This window comes from Oreochromis niloticus, linkage group LG20, assembly GCF_001858045.2.
Source record: "Oreochromis niloticus isolate F11D_XX linkage group LG20, O_niloticus_UMD_NMBU, whole genome shotgun sequence".
Lineage (NCBI taxonomy): Eukaryota > Metazoa > Chordata > Actinopteri > Cichliformes > Cichlidae > Oreochromis > Oreochromis niloticus.
The window spans coordinates 20,552,729-20,563,983 of NC_031984.2; the positions used below are offsets into that span (position 1 = coordinate 20,552,729).

Here is an 11,255-nt window from a genome sequence, read left to right on the forward strand (position 1 = left end):
CAAAAATGAGTCAGCACTATTTACTGATAATGTAGTCTGACTATAAGCACACAGAGGAGCTACAGCAAATCTTGGTACTCATTTTGAAGGGTGGAGAAGGCAACTCACCCAGAGTCTGAGCTGTTCCCACAGAGCAGAGCGTCCAACTGGCCAGGCAGGAAGTAGAAGTTGGCTGAGAGGGAAAAAAAAAGCAAGAAAGGAAAACAGCCAAACTGAGTCATTTCGCTCACATTCTGTCGAGATTTACTTAACTTAATCCATTCAGAACATTTCTGACTCCAGCTCACTCGGAAATTTTGACTTCGGTTCATTTGAAACAAATTTCTTTTGCACGATAAGTGCCAAAACGACATATTGTTTCCCCATTCAAGCATATGGGTTGACTCATACTCTGACCTCCGTGCCAGGTCACCGTTGGTGACGCCTTGACTCTACTTACTGTCGTTCGTGATGTATTCGTCCCAGTCAAAGCCCTTGCTGCCATTGGCTAGGTAACTCTCGTTGGTGTTGATTGGCCAGATCACACACTTGTGGCGCAGGTTACCCATGAAGAGCTGGAGACCAATGAGGGCAAAGACGCTCAAACAGAAGACGGTCAGGATCATCACATCCGAAAGCTTCTTCACAGATTGGATCAGGGCACCCACAATGGTCTTCAGGCCTGCAGGCCAGCCACAAACACACATGCGCACGCAGACACACACGCAAACACACACACACACACACACATACACAAACCACACAGGTGATGCAGGAGCTCCTCATGTCCCATGTGTTAATCTCTGGAGTGTCAGCTGCTACTAGAGCTCATCTTTTTAAATTTATCCCGTAACTAAAGCCAGTAAATCCCTGCATCTTAAGATATTCATAAAAATCTGGCTGAGACTACATTTGAAAACCTTCCCACTGAATTTAATTATAAATAAAAATAATAGATGTATTGTCATCAACTTGAATATAAAACTAAATGTTCATTTGGGATTTTTAACTAAATTCAACATTAAAACAAAAGGGATCATTTTATAAATAAAAATCTGAACTGGTAAAATACTATAAATTTTAGATATGGGTAGTAATACATTTTGGACAAAACTGGGAGTTTACATACAGAACATCTCTAGAAACAACAAACAGGAAATATTCAGGAGCCTTCCCACTCTTTTCAGATTATTACAACAGATCTCAAATCCAAATAATGGGCTCTTCAACAGAAGAAATTAGCATTTCATTGCCAATGATGGATGAAGTAAAAAAGAGGGGGAAGACTTTATATAAGTGAGAGGAAATCCATAAGGAAAAGAGCACAGCAGCACAACGAGAGGCCATGAGAGGGACAGAGGCACAGGCAGGGGGGCATTAAACCGCATGCAGGTCATTTAAACTCCAAGGCTGAACAGAAGCAATTCAATGCCAGTGCCGGTGTGGGCACTTTCTTGAACTGTCTTGTGTAAGGTGTCATTAGGAAAGCACTGACTCCCCATACCGCGACCCTGTAGTCTGTCTCATCCACAGTTTCACTAAAGACAAAATCGCTTTACCTTCCAGACAGGCCTCCTCTGGCAGCATTCGCACGGATCCACGAGGAACTCAAAGATGGAAGCAGGATCGCCCACGCCCCATTTTTACCATTCACCCACTACACGTACAGCAGGCTTGACCTGCTACAAGCTTTCGATAAATTATGATCTTAATTTAGACTTTCAAATAATCTTACTAAAAGCTCCGTCAAACCAGACACGAAAGGAGCTGCTCATATTTAAAGGGACCTATTATCATTTTCTTTATTTCCTTATGTGCTGTTACAGGAGCTGATGTTCATACTACGTAAGAGCAAAAACCTCAGGCTTAAAGCAGGTAAATGCTCCATTTCTGGCAGTTTTTTCAAGAATTTCAAGATATCAAAATGCACAGAAGCTCCACCCACCTTTTGTTTGCAAGGGACAGCCAATCAAAAGAAAGCTTGTATAAAGGGAGGAATGCAACAGCTTGATGCATTCGCGGGTCACACAAAGCCCCAGCATAATCTAAAAAACCAGTAAAGACTAGCTTAAACTAGAACTCTGATAGAGTCCAAGAATTAAAGTGTGGAGCTAGAAATAAGCATAGTAGGTCCACTTTAAATCACCATACATCTTATTTACAAGCGCATGAAAAGATTGATCAAATCAAACTAACAGATCTGTATGTTTCCCTGGAAATAAGCCCTCCCGTTCACATGGATTACTGTTTGCTTTATTAAACAAATCTATAAAAATCAATAAAAGCTCCATTTTCATTACTTCTGTACCAGCATTTTAACAGAGAGTCCAGAATTTTGGGGAAATATGTTATTAATTTTGTGGCTGAACGCTAGATTAGAAGATCAATACATCCTACCAACCAGCGTTTCATCAGATTTTAAAAAAGCAGATACGATGTGTTAAATAGGGATCTTTGGAGCTGCTGTTAGGTGGCTGCTGTCTTTGGACAGAGCCAGGAAGTCTGTTTGCAGTCTTTAAGTTAACCAGATGCTCGCAGTAACTTTAGGTACTGGCATGAGAATGGTATCAATTTTCTCATCCAACTTTGAGCCCAAAAACAAACAAGCATATTTCCCAAAATGCCAAACTGATATCTAAATCGTCTGCACTCAAAGAAGACTTTTTCAAATTTCAGTATGAATGTGTAATTTGAAAAAGAAAGCAATCTTTAGCGGCTGTTTTGCAACATCTGTTTAATGTTCTCCGGTCAGATGTCCGGTCAGCGTTACCATTCCATCAGCATTCCCAAATATCTTTTTTTTTGTGATATATCATTCAAAGAGGTCATAAAAACAGAGAAAAAAAATCAATCAACAAGCTAAAAAACAAAAAAGAGGGCAAATCAAACTTTCAATGCCATTAATCAGCCAAGCTCTTGGTAGGCTAATATTATAAAAGCAAGTGACCGAAAAGCATCATGCAGCATAAGAGGTATGTTCACAAACTAGGCTTGGCAGTCTTCATACATAAGTAATTGGTATGTTCTGTAAGATCTGTATAAGAGCTATACCTTTTCTCATAAAATACAGCTCACACCAGGTTTGTTTTGGACCCCATTACCAGGAATCCTCTCAAATTTCCAATTAGGAACAACTACAGGGATTAAAGCCTATGTCTGATTTTTCTTTTCTCATAAAACATAACAAGCATATTTTAAGTTTACAGTGTTCTAACAACACATTTCTTTGCCACAGGTAACGGCATTTGCTTCTTCTGAAAAGCTAGTTGAAGTTGAGTGAGTTGAAGCTAATTCTCCTTAAAGACAAAAGCTGCCTTGGAAACAAGAGCACTACTGGGGCAGAAGAGAGTGCAGACACTTTGGAGGGCCCTAGAGGAGACTGCAAAGCCTATCAAAAATGTATTAGTACCATTTTTGATAATTTTGGAGGAAAAATAAATCAAAAAATGGTTTTCTCCAATTTTTTTTTTTTTAATATCGCTAAAATCATAATCGTAATTATAATAATAGTGAGTAGAAAGGAAAGGGTGAGAGGATCAGCCTTAGTGTTTAAACTGAGTCTCACCTGGAATGACAGAGATAGTTTTCAATGCTCGGAGAACTCTGAATGTTCTCAGCGCAGATACATTGCCCAGGTCCACAAACTCTGTTATATATCTGAAATAGGGGAAGGATCACACACAGAACAAACACGATGACAAAAACCACACACGCCAAGAGCACAACACCACCGAACCAGGAGGAAACGACGCCACTCACAGAGCCTGTCCACTGAGGAGAAGGGTGGAAGGTAAAAGGAAAGAAAGACACACACACCTAACACCGACCCCGCCCCGCTGCCCCCAACCCCACCCCGCACCATCCTGTCTTACCTGGAATTACAGAAATAGTTTTCAATGCCCTCAACACCCTGAACGTGCGCAGAGCTGAGACATTGCCTAGGTTTACAAACTCTGTTATATACCTGCAGGATCAAACCACAGTTACAACAGCTTATTATTTACACGCAGATAAACGGTGAAAAGATCAATTCAGACAAAGATGGGCTTTGTGAGAAACAATGACATTTTGTATGATGGTCTTTTTGGGGGGGGAGGGGTGGGGGCTATGTTTGCTCATATGGAAATAAGTAAACTAGGTGACTTATAGTCGCTGGGAAGACACTGAGCATTAAATTGGATTTTGCAGGCTCCTGACGACTGAGAGAGAAAATGTGAATGACAAGAGTTGGATGGCGAGAGGGAGATGAATCAGACTAAATGACAGTGAGGTGTGGGTGTTGTCAAGGAGGCCGAGCAGTGTCAGATGGAGATCTTCGATTCCCAAAGAGAAAACCAGAGAAGTCTCGGCTCAAATGAGGAAACACAGAAGACGGGTTATCAGATAGGAACCAGGCAAAAGGATAATAACTAAAACATCAGTTTACTTTAACCCAACCCAAATACACAACATATTTGTGCCCAATTTAACGTCCTATTTACTCAGAGCTCAATCGAAATTAAAATACTTACGCCATCGAAATGACCATGAAATCCAGCCAGTTCCATGGATCTCTTAGGAATGTAAACCCATCTATACAGAAGCCTCGCGCAGTGATCTTTACAAGAGACTCAAACGTATAAATTCCCGTGAACGTGTACCTGAAAGACAAAGCGTTGACAGAATCAGTTCACCGCGCTGGATCAAAGCTCGCTCATTTCTAAGTGCCTGCACCTTCATTAACTGTTAAAACACCCAGGAAATGCCGACGTTAGATAAAATTAGAACCATACAAAATCAGATAAAACACTTTTCTGTCGGTCTAATATTTTACTATGAAAACAGATAAAGTGTACTTACTCTACTTGTTTTGACCACTCAGGAGGATCGCTAAAGGTCATGAATATACAGTTGGTCAAAATAGTACACATAATGATCATGCTGAAAAGAGTGAGGAGCATGTTAAGGAAAACGCAGACTGTAGTGGTAATCACAGACATCATCACACATCTATGACACTGTGAAACATAACAATAAAAAATACAGGTAATGTATGTCCTACAGTCGAGTCAGCATAAAAAGCCAGCAATATTTAAACAGTTAAAGTCAAGACATGAACTCAAAGCACTTAACTGAAGGTGGTTAAACGTAGCCACTACTATAAAGGCTATTAAATATTTAAACAGTATGTATTTAGTGGAAATGCAAAACTACAGTACATTTTAAAGGTGCAAAGCTTTCAGTGCAGAGAGGCTGACACTCAAAGGAAACCAGGGAAACTTCAGACTTGGCTTTAAACGCCTGCAGAACTCAGTATTAGTTGTGCTTTGAAATATTTGAACAATATTCCTGTACAGCATTAACCAGCAGTTGCAAAGACCTACACAGTGCACTACACACAAATGTAGATTTATTTTGGCAGGAGGTGGGCAAAATTAAATGCCACTCACATTACTGCATTTCTGTTTTATTTTACTTACTATTTTTTTTTGTATCTATAAAAATAATGAATTTGTGCCTAAACTGGAAAACCTTTAATTATGCACCTTGCCTCATTTGGTGTATATGCACAGATCTTTAAATAAACCATGTGTATCTGCGAGCACCTCTAACTCACAGGTTGCTTTGCTGCAGGAGGGAGGCACAGTGGGGGTCCACACGGCCAAAGTGTGTTTTGTTGTGCAGGAAATGAAAACGTTCTGCTTCATTTTTAAACCAGATGCCCAAACAGTCGTGTGTCACATGACACGCAGCTGGCTCACTTCCCTTAACTTGTGCAAATAGATAAGATAAAAACAAGTCAAATAAAATATATTTCAAAAAGGCAAAAATTTATACTTTGGAATAAATTTTGCTTTCATAACACTCATGTCTGTTTTCATATTACATTTTAATAAATACCGATATGTGTTGTGTATACCATGCCAAATTTTATGCAACTTAAAAATGCTTTGACTTTTATAGACGGACAGATTTGCACCTAAAATATTAACATACAGCTCTGATCAGCTGAGGTTTCCTTTTATGTCTTTAACGGTGCTTTAAATAGAGAGGGGTGCATCCTCCAACTGTTCATTCTGGATTCTTAGATAATGCACCGATAATGTGCTTACCGAAGAGGTCTAGCTTGGCTTACTGTTAAGGATGACTCATCATTTGTGCTAGCCTTTCCCTTCAGTGATAAAATGGCTACTGCACGGCGTCCTCTGTGCTCTTTCTTGACTGTAACAAACCGACTCTCTCCTGTACCTCCACTCACAGGAAACGTCGATAGCAGCGCGAGCAGAAAGACAGAACACATCATGAATAATACACGTAAACAGGAAACCTTTGCAGTCCCAGCAGTTTAGACACCATTTCAAAGGATATGAATGTATCAAAATTTTAATAGCTAATCGCCTAACCGGATTAAAAGGACTTATTAAGTACAAGGCAGGTGTGGCACTAAAACGGAAGATTGTCTTCCCTTTATTTAGCACTATAAATGTCTGTGGAGAGAAGAAACAGAGAGAGAGAGAGAGAGAGACAGTTAACAATCAGAAAGATTATAAATAGACAAAGAACAATAGCAAGGAATATTTAAAAATGTATATGTCATCCTATTTGAAACACTGTGAAAACATTTTCTGCAAGGCATACACGCCTAGTATGTGGATGATAAATAAACAACGTGCATTTGGGCATTAAAGTAAAATGCTGCTTTTAAACAAATGCAAATAAAGTGAGAACTGCTGGCAGGATGACTGTGTGTTGTCCCAGACTCTCAGTGCTGCACCGCCCACTGTGGCATCTTTAAGGGGAAGGAAATGGGCAAAACCGAGAGGAGCTTGCGAGCCACTTTCTGTGGATAACCTCATAATTGTTTAAATAAAACATGGCGATTTGCATGAAACATTAATGGAACTGTGCATTTGCACAAGTGATATGGGGCCCTCGTGCTTTTAACAAGGCATCTCTGACTCCACATTGAGCCTCTGAAGAGACACCGACAGTGGAGTCTGGAGGGAGGGAGAGGAGGAGGAGGACAGAGGAGAAGCGGGGCGGATGGGTGGGGAGGTGGGCAGCAAGGCGCCTCACGGTGGTGGCATCACATGACCGCGTGTATTTTGTGCGTTTTTGGACAGAAATGAAGTGCGTGCCTGAGCTCTTGCTATAACATAAACATCTGAAAAGAGCAAAATGACGAATGCGTCCACTTACAAATAAAACAGCTCACGCCTGATGTCAATATTACCTAAATGAAGGGAGACGTCAGTACAGTTTCAAATGACTGGACCCCCTTCCTTCCTCCAGCCTTCCTCTCTTATTATAATTATAGGTCAGTGCAGCATCTCCCTCATCATTAACACTGTCATCTACCAGTCAAGACAATCACACGCTTGGAAATGTCCCATCATGACATTTCTGTTAAACACAGCCATCATGCACATATGCAGGGTACATATCCATGACTCACAAACAAATGCATAATTACACACATCACACGCAGCAGCAGCAGCACCACAGCACAATCAACAACCACTACTGTCACCCTGACACACATGTACTCCACAGCTATCCATGAAGCGCTTTTTTTTTTTTTTTTGGTAACACATGACAAAAGTGCTGCTGCAAAGCTACTGAAAATTTCATAATCTAGAGCTGAGCGAGGAGGAGAGGCAGAGAAGGCGGGGGGTGGAGAGCGAGTGAAGCAGGCAGGCAGGGAGCAACTGTGGCAGCAGCAGGCTGAGGAGAAGCAGGGCACGAGGAGCCAGAACGGGGAAGCTGGGCAGAAGACGAAGAAGAGGACGGGAGGGAGGGGGGATGGGTGGGAGAGAGAAACCGAGAGCGCGAGAGAGAGAGAGCGGCTTCGACACAGAAGCTCAATCCAGTGCATCCGTGAGGGCCTCAACACCCCTTCCTTTTTTTGACCCTTGTGGCAAACGATAAATGGGCTGCGTTTATGGCGCCTTTAGCCCGAAAGCCCCACAGTCACAGAGACATTAATATACGAATGCTGTAAGGCCTTCCTATGAGATGCCCATGCATTCTTTGCCGTGCTTTCACCCTGTTTATGCCATTTGGTGTGCAAAAACATATATTTTTGCATTGTCTCGATCTAGAGGCATGCTGAAATATTCCTGACAATGTTATTACAATAGATGAAAATTAAACCATCTTTAACCAGTCCAAACAAGACAAAATTTTGCGTTTTCTCTGATATACATGCACTGATATGATTGGGCAAAGAACTTGTGACAGGGGTGACTTCAGTTATCTTATTTTAGAGACGCTCTGCAGTGTCTGTGGCAGATCTTTGTCCTCAGCAAAACACGTTTTGGTTATCTTGGCTGCAGCATGAAGGACAGCAAATGTGCTCATGCATCCTTGCACATGTTGTCCGTTTCATCTCTGTCCTCACTTCATCTCTCCCTCCCTCCCTTCCTTCTATGTCCTCTCCTTGAAATCTTTCGCCGGCCTTGAACAGTGATGCCAACCACGACCCGGCCTAGCTCAGCTCAGCGTGGCACAGCCCTGCTCGGGCCACCAACCAGGCGGGGAGGGCCGTTGCTGCGTCATCACCTAGCCAGCCTCCCGGCCTTCTGTCTCAGCTATAAGATGGCCTAAAAGAGCCACGAATCTAGATTTATCTGGAAGATGAGGAACAACCTTCCTTTACATATATTCCCCCTCATCTTTCTGCACCTCCTTCCTGCAAAGGAGCTATCCAGATGCAACCTGCCACCTCTCAAATGACAAAGACACACAGGGCAAACGTTCTCCCATCAAGGTCACCACCTGATCTGGGGTCACTGCAGCCTCGGCTCCCTTTGGTATCAGAATGACACTGGATTAGGGGCCGTAATTAGATTTGCCTGAAGCCAAGGAAGCAAAGATGAGAAGCAAGAGCACAAGCGAGGCTGCACGGCTCACGCGCATGTGTGTCATTAATATGGAACATGTGGGGGGAAACAGGCAGGTGAGCTGCATGTAAGCGAGTGAACAATCAACAGTGCCATGGATCCCTGGACATGTTTGCCACGTGTCATCTGAATCGTGTCTCCTCCTTGTGCGCTGGACTGGTGCGTTACATAACAGTCAGCGTGCACGGTGTAAAGACAGAGAGGTATAACACCGAGACAGACGGCGAGGAACGCTGATGATGATGCTGTGCAGCCAAACGCACACACGCACAATATCTAAAGAAATCTGTTCAGGTAACGACGATGACACGGTATTACCCTCCTGTTTTGTCAGGTAGGGTTTGCTATATTTTGAGATACTCTGTGTGGAGGGTTACACAACGCTGTTGTCAAAACGTGCAGCAGTTTTTAAATGAATATATGATCGAAGGAGACCATTTTGAACGAAAATACCAATTTTGTTATATAACTTTTTTTTTTTTTTTACTATAAATAGACAACAAACAACGCTACCATGGTAGAAGGTTTTAGCCTTCACTGCTCGGTCCTATTATGAACACACGAGCATTGAACTCACCACAGTACACCTTGCATTTGCACTGATGCTTAAGGAAAGGAAAGAACAGCCATTTTATGATAAATTATTCTCGCACTCCTACAAGTAAAAGTGTAGAGCTCTTAGAAGCATCTTTATCTGTACAGCTTTCCATAATACAGTTTCTTTATAGTTTTCAACTTTCCTGAGCCTCTAATTCTCCCTTTTTCAATATCTGCAAGCCGTGTCTTCTGTTCTTTAAGTTCGGAGGCTTTTGTACAACAAAAACAGTTGAGTGAAACAAATGCAGTCTCCAACAGTTTAGGCTAACAGGTGCACATTAAAAGACTGTCAAGGTCACCTGTTTGTCCTCACACCGAAGACGACCAGACGTCAGACATGACAGAAACCCCAGAGAGACACGTGTCTCCTTTAAGACAACCAGAGTCCTCTCAGCCTGCTGCTGCTTCTCTCTCCTGCCACAGATTAATTTTTCAACAATTAGGAAAGTCTGTCATGTGGAACAACGGTCTTTCAACAGTAACTGCTTCTGACCTTTTCCCCAAAGCCCTGTGAGCACATTGGAGATACAGCAACGGCCCACTCAACAGCTCGAGAGCTCGGCTCCAACACTCCCCAAAGGTCTTCGAGGAGGAAAACGTAATTACCTCCTGCAGCCTAATTATAAAATTAAAAATAACTGTAAACATAGCACCCCTGAAAGTCAAGTGTCAAAAAAACCCCTAAAAAAACACAGTGACTCTGCTGTCTGCGTAATTTCCGGTCATAACTTGTGACTCACTTCGACATAATGAAGTTTCTTATCTACCGAATGCTGTCCAAACCGATTATGTACTAAAATTATGAATGTCTGAGTTTATCTGATGTAACACAACGTCAGAGGGGTAAACAACACAATCACAATGTGTCAGGTTAAAATTTACTACAACCACTACGGTCACTTGCTACAACTATTTCTTCCAGATGCCACGCAAGCGTTGGATTTTTTTTTTTTTAACTGAGCTCAACTGATCACAATCAAATCTCTCAGTATGAAAAACATTGAAAAAAAAATCAAAAGAAAAGTGTTTCATGAAAAAAAGAGTGCAAACACAAATCAGGCCATGCACAAGGATGGAAAGGTAACAGTGATGTAACAGGGTCACATTTTCACTTGTCAAATGCAATATTAAAGGTTTTTGGGAGGAATATTCTGAGCATTTTGGAAGCCTGAGAGCGAGGGACAAACACCAGAAACAATACACTGCACCAATATTTGCAGCAATGAGAATCAGATGCTTTGTTTTAGAATAAAGCCAGCGCTCAATTTGACTAAAATCATTGTTGTGTGTGTGTGTGTGTGTGTGTGTGTGTGTGTGTGTGAATACTCACTTTTTGAGAATTCACGTAGAATGGGTCCAGATCCTCCAGTGGTACCGCCACCATTCCCTTAGGGATGTCCCCATAGATGTAGGGCAGGCTCTTCCCAGCCTCCAGGTCGCTGTTGGGTTTGGGCTTGTTCTCGTCATCGTCGTCGCGGTAACTGCTGTCCTGCTTGGGTGGCTTTTTGTTCTTCTCCTCTTGGATGCGCTGCTCAAGGACCGCCAAAGATTCTGGAGTAAACTTCTTGAAGCTGTCAGGTCCTGGCGGTGCAAGAAGGGGTGCGGCCATGTTTTCATCCTGCAGCTACTTAGTCTTTAGGTTTGTACCATCCACGGTAGCAGCTCTGCAGGAAGCAGGAAAAAATACAACATGAAATGACGTACTACAAAAATGGTGGCCTGAAATTAACAGTTAGCTGGGTGCCCATTTAGAAAGATTACAGAAAAAGGAGACAATAAAGCTGCAAAATGTTATTT

At 42.1% G+C, this 11,255-nt stretch overlaps 1 protein-coding gene across 5 annotated transcripts in view; it reads right to left on the reverse strand.

Annotated features, from left to right (window-relative positions):
- The window catches only part of scn8aa (sodium channel, voltage gated, type VIII, alpha subunit a), a 48,606-nt gene that overhangs the window by 34,449 nt on the left and 2,902 nt on the right, over positions 1 to 11,255 (reverse strand). For 3 of the 5 annotated variants that reach the window (XM_013273173.3, XM_019349955.2, XM_019349957.2), the window contains exons 2-8: positions 10,789 to 11,122; positions 6,328 to 6,446; positions 4,819 to 4,908; positions 4,491 to 4,619; positions 3,545 to 3,636; positions 440 to 661; positions 109 to 172 (exon numbers count right to left, since the gene is read on the reverse strand). In XM_013273173.3, coding sequence (XP_013128627.1) covers positions 109 to 172; positions 440 to 661; positions 3,545 to 3,636; positions 4,491 to 4,619; positions 4,819 to 4,908; positions 6,328 to 6,446; positions 10,789 to 11,067 — 995 coding nt within the window. In that variant the 5' untranslated portion in view covers positions 11,068 to 11,122. Of the gene's footprint in view, positions 1 to 108; positions 173 to 439; positions 662 to 3,544; positions 3,637 to 3,851; positions 3,944 to 4,490; positions 4,620 to 4,818; positions 4,909 to 6,327; positions 6,447 to 10,788; positions 11,123 to 11,255 lie in introns of all 5 variants that reach the window. The other 2 variants (XM_019349956.2, XM_019349958.2) reach the window with 1 other exon arrangement.